The sequence below is a fragment of the Perognathus longimembris genome, chromosome 26 (genome assembly GCF_023159225.1).
Source record: "Perognathus longimembris pacificus isolate PPM17 chromosome 26, ASM2315922v1, whole genome shotgun sequence".
NCBI lineage: Eukaryota > Metazoa > Chordata > Mammalia > Rodentia > Heteromyidae > Perognathus > Perognathus longimembris.
Window position 1 is genome coordinate 6,024,500 of NC_063186.1, and position 15,384 is coordinate 6,039,883.

Genomic DNA, 15,384 nt, shown 5'->3' on the forward strand with positions numbered 1-15,384 from the left:
GTGAGGCTCAGACTTAAAACCCTATGGCTCGGGCTTCAGACACCCGTGACAGTTCAACCCTGACCCTGCCACACCTCCCTTGTAGAACACAAAGCTAGCTGGGCGCCAGTGGCTCAAGACTGTCTGTCATCCTAGCTATTCTGGAGGCTGAGATTCTGAGGATCACAGTTCAAAGCCAGCCTGGGCAGGGAAGTCCCATGAGACTCTTATCTCCAATGAACCACCAAAAAAAACCCGGAAGTGGCGCTGTGGCTCAAGTGGTAGTCGGCTAGCCTTGAGGTGAAGAGCTCAGGAATGGCACCCAAGCCAAGTTCAAGTCCCAGGATTGACCGAAATACAAAAACAAAAACTCTAGAAGCCTCTAACAGCCTCCCCAGGAACTCAGAAATCCTATGGAGTCAGGGATGAGCACCAGTGAAATTGGGGCAAAGGTGGTGGGGAGGGAATTGGTGTGGAACTGTCTGACCTTGAAGTCCAGGGTAGAGAGGGAGGTGCTAGAAAAAAAACCGGGAAGAACCCGTCAAGGGCTAAGGGTTAGGGAGCAGATTCCAAGATCCAGGAGACAGAAAGAGCAGGAGTGTGTGGGTGTGGGTGGGTGTCCAGAAGAGAACCCCAGCACCCATCCTGTAGGTGGGAGTATCCAGAGGTGGGGGCAGGGGGAAAGCCCGGATGTCCTGGTCACGGAGCTGAGAGGCTGAGGGGAGCCGAGCCCCAGCCATGGAGAAATCACGCCAGCAGTGGAGCAACCCAGTACAGTTCCTGCTCGCTTGCGTCTCCTATGCCGTGAGCCTGGGCAACGTGTGGCGCTTCCCCTACCTGTGCCAGATGTACGGCGGAGGTGAGTGCCTGGCCGTGAGGGTGTGGGGTGGTTTGGCTACATGGGAACCAGCCCTCCACCCGCCCGGGAGCTTCCCCGGGAATCCTGAGAAGCCCCGGGGTGAGAGGAGGGATGCAGGCATGGAAAGGGGGGAGAGAGGCGGGGAGCGAGACCATGGAAGCCGAATGGAAGGATCTCCAGGGCCGGGGGATGGGTGGACAGCCAAGCTACAGAAACAACCCAGACGCCCCACAGTGGGGGAGTGCACCCCAAACGTGTGCCACCTATACACAATGTGCTGCCTACGCACAACCGTTAGGAAGAGTAACGTCGTTTGCAGGGAAATGGATGGAACTAGAACAAATCACGTGAAGTGGGGTGAGCCAAGCTCAGAGAGACAAATGGCACGTGTTCGCCCTCCTATGCGGAAGTCAGATCTAAAACGCACTGGGCTGGGACAAATGCCACAGGGTTCTAGGTGCGCACGCGCGGTGAGACCAAAAGGAGGATGGTCTTAGGAGAGGATCACAAGGGCGCCATACCCAAGCGCCTCTTCATAAAATAACATACACACTGTAACGAACTCCAAAGACACTCAAACAAAGGACCTTTTTCTTCATTTTTTTCCCCTTTTTCTGATGACCCTGTACTCTTTCTCTCACGTCCGGTGTGTTCGCCTGCACACCTGTGGCAGGGTGGGGGAGGGCACAGAATCTGAGGAGAAAGGGGCGGGGGGGGGGAGCGCAGTGGGCACTGGTGAAAGTGAACTGTGCAGCGGGAGGGTGGGGATGGGAGGGAGGGAATGGGGAGAACGAGGGAAGAGAAGACGCCGTACGGAAGGAAATGTCCTTACTACCTGACGTGTGTCCAAGTAACCCGTCTGTACATAACGATAAAGTAAATCTTGTGAAAAAAATGGAAGGGTGGAGGCAGAGGGCAGGTGGCGGGGGGGGGGGGAGCAGAGCGAGGCGCTCATCACCTCTGGACGCCCTCAGGCAGCTTCCTGGTCCCCTACGTCATCATGCTGTTCGTGGAGGGAATGCCGCTCATGTACCTGGAGCTGGCCGTGGGGCAGCGCATGCGGCAGGGCAGCCTCGGCACCTGGAGGACCGTCAGCCCCTACCTCGGCGGAGTCGGTACGGGGGGTCCCCCCCCCGCCCCCATACACGCAGGCCTTGCGGGGGTTCCCTGGGCGAGCAGAGGGGCGGTGAAGATGCTCCCCACCGTGGCCAGAGTCACACGGCCGCCCCTGGGTGGGGGACAGGAAATGAGTCGCAGCGCAAAGCCAGGGTGCCGTGGAGGCTGACGCTTCCTACGCCTGTTCCCAGCCTACCCTGGGCGCCTCACATGTCTCACTGGTCAGGGCCTAGTCTGGGCCGGGGCGCTGTCTCTAGATCATTTTGTTTTTTTATGCTCAAGGCTGGCTCTCTACCACTTTGAGCCACAGCACCACTTCCAGTTTTCTGATGGTTTCTTGGAAATAAGAATCTGACAGACTTTCCCACCCAGGCTGGCTTTGAACCTTGATCCTTAGATCTCAGCCTCCTGAGTAGCTAGGGTTACAAAGGGGAATTTTGAGACCCTGCAACGAACCACCCATAACCCAGACTCTGTTTCAAATGAAACAAAGCAACATCAGCTTGGGAATTAGGTCGCAGAAAGGACTCCCCTCACGAACAGGTCATAGCTACATGGTCATACAGAATACTCACGGAGCTGGACGGGAGGTTTTCTGACACAGAGGTGTCCTGGGAGCGTGCGTGCCTGGCACCGGGCCACCCACACCCGGTCCTCAGCGCGGTCCTCCGCTTCCTCACAGGCGTCGCTAGCATGGTGGTCACCTTCTTCATCTCCATGTACTACAATGTCATCAACGCCTGGGGCTTCTGGTACCTCTTCCACTCCTTCCAGGTGAGCCCACGACCTGGCCAGAGCAGGAGCAAGCAAGCAAGAAGATGTCGGGCTGCCCGCCTGGCTTGAACTCAGGGCCTGCGTGCTGTCCCTGAGCTCTGTTTCATCAAAGCTAGTGCTCTACCACTTTGAGCCACAACAACACTGCCGGTTTTCTGGTGGTTCATTGGAGATAAAGAGTCTCACAGCTTTTCCTGCCTGGGTTGGCTTTGAACCATGATCCTCAGATCTTAGCTTCCTGAGTAGCTAGGATTAGAGGTGTAAACCACTGGCATCCAGCTTCTTTTTCTTAAAATGTGTCAGAGATCCAGGTGCTGATGGCTTACATCTGTAATCCTAGCTACTTGGAAGGCTGAAATTTGAGGATCCAGGTTTGAAGCCAGCCAGGGCAGAAAAGTCCCTGTGAGGCTCTTATCTCCAGTGAACCACTCAAAAACCTGCAAGTGGCACTGTGGCTTAGGTGGTAGAGCACAAAGGGGCTTAAGGACAAGTACCCAGGCCCTGAATGCAAGCTCCACAATCAACAACAAAGAAAGTGTCAGAGAACTCAGTTCTATCTAGCTTAAATCAGAAGAGGCCCCACGCTACAAAATCAAGGAATCCAAGTGTCTCAGTAATGGGTAATTTGAACCGAAAGGAAGTCGCCTGTACCAAGTTCTCTGGCTCAAAGGTTTCAGGATGCTGAACTCCTTTCTTTCTAACACCCAAACCTAACATCCAGAGGAGGAAAGATGGTCCTCACCTGCAGGGACTCCTTGTTGGTTTAGGGACCCAGGAGACAGGCCAAGTAGAGGAGTATGAGATCCTCTGTAATTGGTGAACTAAGGCAATTTGGCTTTCTCCGATTGGCTAGCAAATCTAAGGAATCCAGGAGTCCTGCCCACTCAGGCTACTGCTGCAGAACTTGTTTGTGGTCTGAGGTCCTGGGCTGGCTGTCGCAGGGCTAGTGGGTGAGAAGGCATGCTGTCATAGCCGTCCGACCATCATGCATCTGACACGTGGTTCTTTTAGACCCACAGCAGAGCTCAGGAGTCTATAGCAAACATCTGCAGGGTAGCAAAGAGTGATTCGAGCCTGGTAAACATTTACCAGCTCCCAGATACAAAGGTTCAACATCCAAGAAAGAGCAAAGAGGCCCCAGTGATTTGGGCTTTCAGGACGGTGGCATTTGGCAGTACACGGTGGTGCGATTGCATGCAGGGGCAAATGGTCATACCTGCAGTAGGAGAAAAAAAGAGATGGGGGGTCACCAATTTCTGCAAGCACACCCCTCAAAGGCCCCACCTCTTAAAGGTCCCCAGAACCTTCCAATCCCACCCCTTTGGGAATCAAGCCTTTATATTTGAACCTTTGTGTGTGTAGGGGGGGGACCCCAACATCTGAACCACACCCATTAGCCTACAGCTCCCTGACTCCCAGTCTGCACCAGGAGTTCCAGTAGCCCACCACCCTCTGGGGGACCACACTCCTTGATTTCCAACAGGCCCCCAATTCAGGGCACTTCCCGTCCTCCCCTCCAACCTTCCTTCTCACTCTCCGCCTCTCTTCTGCCGCCTGTGTGATCGCAAAGGACCCCCTACCGTGGTCTGTCTGCCCACTGAATGGAAACCACACGGGCTACGAGGAGGAGTGCGAGAAGGCTTCGTCCACGCAGTACTTCTGGTACAGGAAAACTCTCAACATCTCGCCGTCCATCCAGGAGAGTGGGGCCATGCAGTGGGAGCCGGCACTGTGCCTCATCCTGGCCTGGCTGACGGTGTATCTGTGCGTCCTGCGGGGGACCGAGTCTACTGGCAAGGTGGGTTGGGCAGCATGAAGGGCCCTGGCCCTTCAGGTATGGTGGTACTGGCACAATTCATCTATTAGGTAACGGCAGAGGTGGTGGGGGGGTGCCAGGGATCAGAGTTACAACCTTGCAGCTCAGAGGGAAGATTCAACAGCTAAGTGGGGCTTGAACTCAGGGCCTGATCACCATCCCTGAGCTTTTCTGTTCAAGGCTAGCACTCTACCACTTTGAGCCACAGCACCACTTCCGGTTTTCTGGTGGTCCATTGGAGATAAGAGTCTCGTGGATTTTCCTGGCAGGTTGGCTTTGAACCACGATCCTCAGATCTCTGCCTCCTGAGTCGCTAGGATGCCAGGCATGAGCCACTAGCGCCTGACTTTCGTATTTTCTGCCCATACTTCGCTTCTTTGGCACTTTGAAAGTGTCAGTGCTAATCTTTTCAAGTACCATGAGTCCTATCTGGACTATGGTTAGGTTAAAGGGCAGCAGGGGACAGAGCCTTTGGTGCCTGATTACAACTTCTCTACTGAATGAAGAGATTTCCTGGTGGTACAAGAGACACTGGCAATCACATCTTACCCTCCAGCCCCACCCGCCATGTTGGTGGTTGGGTCTAAGTAGATGTCAATGCCTCCTTCCTGAATACACCAGATGTGGGTGCTCCCAGGGACATGGGTCTACCCTGTGGGGCCCACCTCTCCAGAGGCTGACTCCGCCCTCTGGCGCCCACAGGTCTTCTATGTCACTGCATCGCTGCCCTCCTGCGTGCTCCTCATCTACCTGGTCAAGGGCCTCATGCTCCACGGAGCCATCAACGGCCTGCTGTACATGTTCACGCCCAAGGTATGGGGCGGCGCGGGTAGACAGGGCCCTGAGCTTACCTCTCACCCATACTGCCAGCTTCCAGGATGGCTAGAAGGAGCCTCAAGGCTGCGCCGAAGGGTGTGGGTATCTGAGCTATTTCCTAGGAAAGAGAGTGCCTAGCCCTGGGCATTGTGGGTAGGAAGTCTTCCTTCGGGACCTACCTACTGCTACCTTCATTACCCTCCAGGGGGCACAGCACCAATCACCTCTTCGGGCTGTTTCTATGAGTCCCAGGCTCTTCTCCAGGTACCCCCCCCCCCCGCAGGCAGTACTTCCCAGGAGGGGGCCCCCAGTTGCCTTAGAGGTAAGGCAAATCAAGTGCTGGAAACAAATGATTGTAGAAACTACAAAACAAAATACTCGTGCCCTCTAATTGCAAATGTCCATCAAGCCAGGGCATCGAGGCTACCTTAGCTACCTCTCTGTCAGACCGCCTGTAGACGTGGATGGCGCAGCTGAAGCTCCGTGTTTGATTATCCGGCCCTACAATTGCAGACCAGTGCCAGGAAGATTGCCACATATGGTTCATCAGCTAAGGGGTCACCAGGCAGGGTCAGGAGGCTGATTGCCTGCATGCTGGAGACAGGGTCTTCCCCTCATTGAGCCTCTTCTTCTTCTACCCATGAGAATGAGACCAGTGAGACCGAGACCAGCACTCATCAGGCCTGTCCTCGCTGACCTTCTAGATAGAGCAGCTGGCCAACCCCAAGGCCTGGATCAACGCGGCCACGCAGGTCATCTTCTCTCTGGGCCTGGGCTTTGGTGGCCTCATCGCCTTCGCCAGCTACAACGATCCCTCCAACAACTGCCAGAAGCACGCCATCATCGTGTCCCTCATCAACGGCTTCACCTCCATCTTCGCCAGCATCGTGACCTTCGCCATCTACGGCTTCAAGGCCACCTTCAACTACGAGAACTGCTTAAACAGGTGAGTCTGGCAGTCTCATGGAAATCTGGGCCACAGTTAAGGGGAGTCCCCAACACACTGAGCGGAAGGGGCGACTGGGGAAGAAGACGAGGAGTGAGGGATGAGTGGTGGGCAGAAGCCATTAGAAGTGGGGTCCTCAAGGCAGGGCCCTCTTCAAGGCGACAAGCTGAGGGGCCTGGGACAAGTCTAGGTCTGCAGCACGAGGCTGCTAGTAGTGTGGTTGACCATGCACTTAGCAAAACGGGGCGTTCTAGAAACAATTTCATTGTCTTCTGCCACATGTCCCTATTCTCAAATCAAGCAAGACCTCTCTGGCTAATAAGCCTTGGAGGTTACACGAGTCACAGTCAACAACTCCCTTTCTTTTTTTTTTTGTTATGATCATTTCTTTAATTTTTATTATATAAAGGTGATGATACACAGAGGGGTTATAGTTACATAAGTCAGGTAAAGAGTACATTCCTTTTTGGATAATGTTCCCCTTTCACCTCTCTCTCCCCCAGATTTTCCCTCCCTCCCCCCCCCACAAGTTGGTGTTTAGTGAGGATATGATCGTTTTTGAACAACAACGAAACCTGTATATGCAGTTACGAGTCCTCTGAGGTGCTCCAGTTTGCTAACTCACCCGTTGTTGGGGCTGGACCCTGTGGGCGGTGGGTGAAAACTATGATGTCTCTTGACTCGCCCCCAGACATTCCCTCCTAACCGTGCACTCATACATGCTATTATTGGGGTTTGTTCACCAAAGCAACAACTCCCTTTCGAAATACAGAAACATCATCCGGTGCCGGTGGCACATGCCTGTGACCTGAGCTACTTTGGAGGCTGCGATGTGAGGATTATGGTTCAAAGCCAGCCTCAGCAGGAAAGTCCCTGAGGATCTTAACGCCAATTAACTATCAAAAAACCCCACAAAAACACCAAAACCCAGAAGTGGAGCTGTGGATCAAAACAGCAAGGCCCTTAACTTTTGAGCACAAAAGCTCAGGGAAGGCACCCAGGCCCCGAGTTCCAGCCCCAGAAAGGTCACCAAAATAAATAAATAAACAAATAAACAAACATCTACTGGAAAGTAAGATGTCCAAGTACGGTAGCTGGTGGCCACCACCAACTGTATCTACATTAGAGTTTAAATGAGTGAACATACATTGAAGTAATGGGATCTGCCTATCAATATGACATTTCAATAAGCCTAAGTTTACTTGGAGTTAGTTCCTCAGTCACCACATACAACGAGACAGCCAGCACGGGACATTTCCACCCTCGCTGCAGTCCACGGGTTTACACAGCCCCACTGGGCGGGTGTGGTCCCTGCTCCTATCCGAGGCGTCCTGCAAAGCCATCCACAGTTGCCTTGTGCTTCAGAAACTCCACCGGCCCACACATTCCCTCACTCACTAGGCAGGAAGGAAGCGGGGACGCCCGGCACCCAAGCTACTGAGGCTTTAGGGGCCCTTTAGGGACCATGACCTTTCTAGCGAGTCAAGGTCACGCTGATGGTCTGCTCTGCAGGGTGATCCTGCTGCTGACCAATTCTTTTGACCTTGAAGATGGCTCTGTGACAGCCAGCAACCTGGAGCAGGTGAAGGACTACCTGGCCTCCGCTCACCCGAGCACGTACAAGGAGGTGCTCCCACACCTTAAGAACTGCAGCCTGGAGTCGGAGCTGGACACGGTAAGGGGCCGGGACGGGCGGCGATCGCCCCTCGTCACCACGTGACAGAGACCCCGGAGAGCGGCTTCTCTCGATGACCGTCGGGAAGCTGAGTTCTCTCCCTGCAGATGGGAAACCAGAGAGTCAACCACATTGTTCGGGAAGTCTGTTTGTTCTAAGACTCTGCTGGGTTCTTTGGCCTGGGTGCTCTTGCTGAGCTTTGTCGCTCAAGGCTAGCGCTCCACCACTGAGCCACCACTTCTGGTTTTCTGGTGGATCGTTGGAAACAAAAGTCCCGTGGATGTTTCTGCCCAGGCTGGCTTTGAACCACAATCCTCAGATCTAGAATGACAGGCTCCCATTTCCAATCAGTCCTGTTGGTCCAGGGCTAGCGGAAGAAACAGGCTCAGAACCTGGCTGCTCATGGCCACTTCCAAGGTCCCTTGCAAGATGCTTAGCACTTGATGTGTTAGACCGTCGGCCCCTCGGGTGTCTAACTGGTCTCTTCCTCGCGGCGAGCAGGCCGTCCAGGGCACGGGCCTGGCCTTCATCGTCTATACGGAGGCCATTAAGAACATGGAGGTGTCCCAGCTGTGGTCGGTGCTGTTCTTCTTCATGCTGTTGCTGCTGGGCATGGGAAGCATGCTGGGGAACACAACAGCCATCGTCACTCCTCTGACCGACAGCAAGGTCATTTCTAGATACCTGCCCAAGGAGGTCATCTCAGGTGAGTGAGTGGGGGAGCCGGGAGGGGGGTGGTGAGCTGGGGAGGGTTGGAATGTGAGGGGGGAGGGAAAGACAAGATGGCTGCAGAGTGTGGATGGAACTTCACCCCAGTCCTGTCAGTCCGTCGCTTGTCATCCGGGACTGTGGTCACATGGTTCAGCCAGTCTATTTCTTTCTCAACATCCCGGAAAAGCCAAGTGGGCACCAGACTTTAAATAGTATCAAACTTCCCAAAGCTGATGCTTAATCTTCTCTAGGTTAGGCGAGATTCTGTTTTAGTTTAGTTGAGATATAATGATTATAAGGTGTATATTTTTTCCCACGGTGGGATGTTTGCTCTTTTGATGTTTAACTTTGGGGCCCTTCATATTTTCTGGATATACTTCATCTCATAAATAGCTGCCAAAGATTTTTCTTCCATTCTGTAAATTGCCTTGATTCCAGTAACTGTTTCCTTTACTGTGCAAAGCCTTCCATTCAAGACAGACCCAAACAGTTATCTCTTGCTCTTAATTTTGCAACCACCGGTGTCCTACTTGGAAAAGGTGTGACCTAGGTCTCTATCAGAAAGGATTTCTCCTACATTTCTTTCTAGCAGCTTCAAGTCTTCCATTTATTGAGATCTTTGATCCACTTCTGATTTATTTTTATGTGGGGTGAAAGATGGAGATCTCATTTCAGTCTTCTACTTGTAAGACTTCCCATTTTCCCAATAGTATTTGCTAAAGAGGCCATGTTGACTCCAATCCATTTTTGGTGGTAGCTTTTGTCAAAAATGAAATGGCTGTATATTTATATCCTATTCCATCTCAGTGGGCTGCATGTCTGGTTTTGTGCCAGTACTCAAAGAGTATTTCAGTCTCAAACAACAGGGTTTCTCTCAACATGGCATCTTGCTGCAACTCTCAAAACTGAACAACAGAATTAAAAAAATATATTTATTAGCCTAAGTTGCATGAAGAAAATTTGCTATTATCCGCATACCCGCAATGACTGGCCCTCTCTTCACAATGGGTTTAAGACTTGTAGAAGGCATGGACTTCTCCTGAGGTAGAACTGCTAGTTTGCAGCCTGGACTGTTTGGCTCACCTTGCGCTTTGTGTCCCTCTGTGAATCTCCTCCAGCACCCCGGGGGGCTGCTGGCCCAGCTTGGAATGACTTTGCTGCCTTCGTGTTGCTGCTGTTTCTCAATGCTTTACTGCCACTGGGCCACTTCTTCTGTGGTTCCAGTGATCTTCCTGTCTTCAGACAGATCTTCTAAAGTTATTTTTATATATAACTGCTCTTCTTGTTACCCGATTCTTAGAGATAAAAACAAAAAACCCCAAACAAACTGGGGATGCTTCTAGGCTATCACAGGTCCTTTGTCTACCTTCAGAGGTGTATATTCTTTCAGCCTTGGGTTTGAACTCATGACCTCACACTCACTCGGCTTGCTTGGCTAGCACACTATCACTCAAGCCACTCGTCCCGTTGTTTTTTTGGTTTTTTTTTGCTAGTCAATTTGGGCAAGGGAGTCTCTTCCTTCACAATCAGTGAGCTCCTCCACAGTCTTATCACAGTAAATATGATAAGAAACCTTCATACGATGGCCCCCGCTCCACGTTCAAGTCCTTCCTCAGCTCGTATCCCTGATCTCTGGGGCAAGTGGCACCCTGGGGTCCACAGCTGGGTGGCATTTCTGAAAGAACGATTCTCTTCCTGGAGCCCGGTATCCCTGTTCAATGCATGGGAATGAGCCAGTAGGCCAAGAGCTCCCTAGGGGCCTCTGGATCTCGCTGTCCGGGAAATGGACAAGGAGTGTCAGGTGGCTGAGCAGGCGGTCTCGTGCCCCAGGTCTCGTGTGCCTCAGCAACTGTGCCATCGGCCTGCTGTTCACCATGGAGGCCGGGAGCTACTGGTTTGACATCTTCAATGACTACGCAGCCACGCTGTCGGTGCTGCTCATTGTCCTGGTGGAGACCATTGCCGTGTGTTACGTGTATGGGCTGAGGAGGTGAGGAGACCCCCCCAGCTCCTGCCAGCCACACAGAAAACATGCAGCCACAGGGACACACTCCTGCGACATGGCCAAGCCCCGAGACGCATTCTATGACTTCAAAGTTGGGTATTACTTGTGAAAGGTCGTTCCTTGTCCTCAGACCCCAGCTAATGATCTCCTATTGCCTCAGTCTGTCTTCCACGAGTAGCTCCCTCCTCTATCGCCTGTATATTCCATTCGCCCCATGGGATGCTTTCTGCTGACTAGCAAAGACCTGTAACTCCAGGCACTAGAGACCCTAAAACAACACTTGCTCTGAGGTGGAGAGAGGCCAGCTGGCATTCTAGCGGACAATTAGTCCCTTGCATTCATTTCCCCATGCTCCAGGTAAGAACAGGGTCCTACCCATTGCTGGTGTATCTCCAGTGATCAACTCCCTTTTAGTAAGCTGGAGCCCGAAGGCTCTCAGAGACTTCAAGGGGTTGTAATTTGAAGCATTGCCAAACCTTACCTGGGCTTTAGAATCCTGTCCTCTACTTTGCTTCCATAGTGAGCAACATTTTGAAAGCCCTAGTGGTACGAATCAACTTTCCCAATTACTCAGCCCTGACACTTCCAGGGACATGGGCTAAACTAGGAGAACCCCTCACAGGAAGAGAAACTGGCGCCTTAAGAAATGTAGTCCAAGCTGGGTGCTGGTGGCTCTGCTTATAATCATAGCCACTCAGGAAGCTGAGATCTGAGGATCATGGTTTGAAGCCAGCCCTGGCAGGAAAGCCCACGAGAATTTTATCTCCAATAAACTATACAGAAAAAGCCAGAAGTGGCACTACGGCTCCAGTGGTAGAGTGCTAGAATGAAGCTCAGGGTCAGCACCCAGGCCTCTGAGTTCAAGACCCAGCATGGGCAAAAAAGGAAAGAAAGAAATGAAGTCCAGCAAAAGAAAACTGCCCCATAAGTGGGACTTTTAGAACAAAGGGAGAAGGCTGGGGAGTGGAAGTGGATCCTTGGGGTCCCTGGATGTTCACTAGAGAGAGGGTACTATTCTATCAAAAGGTTATGTTGGGAACTGATGGGAGACAGAGAAGCCCTGGAGATTCTGGAAGCAGCTTGACCCAAGGGACGGTTCACGAGAGGGTCCTAATGCTTGCTCTGGGGAAAGCACCATGAGTAATACTGTGACCCATCTCTTAGGCAGCCAGCCCTTCCCAACTTTCTAGGAGTGATGGATGTTGTAGAGAGAACAAGATGGCCCACAAGATATTCCTATCGCCTGCAGAAGCCTATCATCTCAGTCTGTCAGCAGTAGAAAGGGAAGGTAATTCTCGGCACAGCAACATAGGGATGCGGACAGGTAGGTAGCTCCCAAAGCCGCTTATTCTGCCCTAAGAGCAGTGGTAAAGTCTTAGATCTGAGGGCGAAGGCCAGTCCCATCTGGGCTTGCTCATCACTACCTGGGTGCCCTCATTCAGACTCATTACAGTCTTGGCCATCTTCTCCTCCATACCCCAGCACAATCCCGATAGAGGTTAGGAGAGGGGAGAGGGGTGAGTTCATGTAACATCAATAATTCCTTAATACAATTCCCCCAGGAAACTGGACCCGTCTCACCTCCAGAAGCATGAATAACCCAGACTTTCTCTCTACACGGTCCAAATAGATTTGATCGTGACCTTCAAGCCATGACGGGCATCGCGCTCAACTGGTACTGGAAGGCCATGTGGGCCTGCGTGACCCCACTGCTCATCATCGGCCTCTTTATCTTTTACCTGAGTGACTACATCCTCACAGGAACCCTGCAGTACCAAGCTTGGGACGCCACCCAGGTACCTCAAGTCCTGGGCTGAGCCTTCTGGGCGGCGGGAGGTGGGGGGGAGGCTTTCCCTGCACCCCGTCCCCACAGAGGCCCTCCTCAGCCCCGGCCCCACGTGCCAGGGCTTCCACATTGGATGAGGGGACACAATGCGTTCCCACCGCTACACAAAGTCCTGGCTCTGCACTTAGTTCCCTGGGACGGTGCCTCGGAGCGAGGCTCTGACTCACTCCTCTGGTCATGCTTCACAGGTAGTTCCACACACCAGCTCTGCACACACGGTTACTTAGGTACTGTTCTCTCTAGTGAGGTTGTTGAGAGGGGGTGGCAGTGATTTCCCACCACAGGGTTGAGGGTGGAGCCAGAGTTATGGAGGGTCCGTTCCATAGGTCTCTTTCCCACTCGACGTGGCCGGTCGCCCTGGCAGGCCGCCATCACAGAAGGACGGGTGGGAAGGTTCCTCCTCCTCACGCTCAGTCTCTGCTTTTCAGGGGCGGCTGGTGACGAAGGATTACCCCCCGCAGGCGCTGGCCGTCATCGGGCTGCTCGTGGCCTCCTCCACCATGTGTATGCCCCTGGTGGCCCTGGGGACTTTCCTCAGGCACCGATTCAGGAGGGGAGGCTCAGCCCCCGTGGCCTGAGATCTGGACCCCCTCCCCTCCACCCCCCCAGACCAGTCAACAGCCACTCACCTTATCACAGCTATGGCCTGTAAGTGGATGCTCCTTGGCTGTTTCCCTGAGCCAGAAGTACTTCAGAAGGGACTCAGAAGCCTGCCAGCTTCCTGTGTCTATAAAGAAAAATTAGTTAACCTATTTTGAGCTGGTATAAATGGTACCTGTGGTCACATGATGCTGCCTGGCCTCACGATTGACATTCATGTGGCCACAATTCACATCGCTTTATATTATGTATTCAAGTTGGTAATGTAAGGTATTGCACAGCAAACCATATCCACTAGAACTTAAGTTCTCTCTGCTTCTTGCCAACTCCACAAAGAGTAGGACATTCCTAAATCATCATCTTGAGCCAAAAGTAAGCCCCGTCTGAAAAAAGAAATCTGTGCTGCTTGCTAGCACTACGCACAAGTGGTCGTCGTGGCATCTGTTCACTCACCCTTCTTAGGCTGGGGAGAAGAGGGACACCCCATCCTTGCACCTTGCACAGTAACCAGCAGGCCACCCATAGGCTGGAAACTTCCCGTTTCTGCTGCACACACAATCACTGGTGACTTTGTTTGAGGACACCGGGTAGGAAAATGTGATTAGCACTGACTACCAATGTAAATAAAACACTAATCGAGTATACCTAGAGTTGGGCTTTTTTTCTTTCAGTATTTCCTGGTTCCATCTGGACCTTTGGATAAAACAAAAAATTTTTAAAAATACCAATCCTCAATTTACATAAGAGTTAGAAACAAGCCATCTAACCTATCCATTTACACTCAGCTGGTGCCATTCGCTTTACATCATGGCATCTTAAATGGTCCTCCTGGTCAAACTACCATCGAGTCAGATATCTGGCTAAGAGGGCTGAGGCCAGAGGCAGGCAAGAATGAAACTTGGACCACAAGGAAAATTTCACACCTACGAGTCTAGCTGGGTCTCTGTAGTGTGTATTGTCCGTGTTTGTGTGTATATAGGTATGATAGATTTTGTTGTTGTTGTTGGTTGTGGAGCTTGAACTCAGGGCCTGGGCGCTGTCCCTGAGCTCTTTCGCTCAAGGCTAGTGCTCTACCACTTTGAGCCACAGTGCCACTTCTGGTTTTCTGGTGGCTCATTGGAGATAAGAGTCTCCCAGGACTTTCCTGCCTGGGCTGGCTCTGAACCCCGATCCTCAGATCTCAACCTCCTGAGTAGCTAAAAAGACAGGTGTGAGCCACCAGCGCCCACATGACAGGTTATTATTATTCAAGCTATGCAATCAAATTCAAACAGACCTCTGCTGGGTTAAAAAAAAAAAAAAAACAAGGGCTGGGGATATAGCCTAGTGGCAAGAGTGCCTGCCTCGGATACACGAGGCCCTAGATTCGATTCCCCAGCACCACATATACAGAAAACGGCCAGGAGTGGCGCTGTGGCTCAAGTGGCAGAGTGCTAGCCTTGAGCGGGAAGAAGCCAGGGACAGTGCTCAGGCCCTGAGTCCAAGGCCCAGGACTGGCCAAAAAAAAAAAAAAAAAACAAGCTAAGAAGTTTGGTATTCCCAAATATGGTACACATATAGAACTAGTAGATATACAAACAAGCTAACCAATTGAGAAAGGAATCAGGTATTATCTTGTACATTTCTGGCCCATTGTTCTGCTGGGCGTACTCCATGGAGACATACTTTCCTACTGAGCCAGGGGGCAGACAGCATGTTCACAGCAGTACGAAACTCAAGAATGGCCAGCAGAAACAAGTGAAATGCCCATCAATAGTACACTAGATAAACAACATAGTCATGTGGCATAGTCATGAAGAAGTCCTGCTGAACACACATACTGTAAAACCCACCCCAAAACCCACCCCACCTAAACAGCAGCTAACAGTTCCATGAAGCTATAACCATCAACATGACACGCTTAGAAACAATACTAAGTATATGCTGGTTGCTGGTAGCTCACACCTTTAATCCTAGCTACTCAGGAGGCTGAGATCTGAGGATCGAAGTCAGTAATTCAAAGCCAGCCTGGGCAGGAAAAGTTCATATGATTTTTATCTCCCATGAACCAGCAAAAAGCCGGAAGCAGAGCTGTGGCTCAAGTGGTAGAACACTAGCCTTGAGCACAAAAGCTCAGGGACTATGCTTAGGCCTGGGATTCAAGCTCCAGTATGGGTATAAAAAAATTACGAAGCTTAGGCTGCAGAATATAATTTTGTTTTATAATCTCCAAAGGTAAGTGAAACTACATCAAAACCATGT

The 15,384-nt window shown here is 51.8% G+C and overlaps 1 protein-coding gene across 1 annotated transcript; it reads left to right on the top strand.

Moving 5' to 3' along the window:
* Positions 1-550: 550 nt before the first annotated feature.
* Positions 551-13,295, top strand: LOC125342610 (sodium- and chloride-dependent transporter XTRP3A-like). The gene is made up of 11 exons (XM_048334896.1): positions 551-838; positions 1,813-1,953; positions 2,637-2,728; positions 4,299-4,526; positions 5,247-5,357; positions 6,065-6,306; positions 7,819-7,981; positions 8,483-8,687; positions 10,523-10,682; positions 12,328-12,493; positions 12,972-13,295. The coding sequence occupies exons 1-11, from the start codon at positions 718-720 to the stop codon at positions 13,119-13,121; spliced, it is 1,779 nt and encodes a 592-aa protein (XP_048190853.1). The 5' UTR covers positions 551-717; the 3' UTR covers positions 13,122-13,295.
* Positions 13,296-15,384: the final 2,089 nt, after the last annotated feature.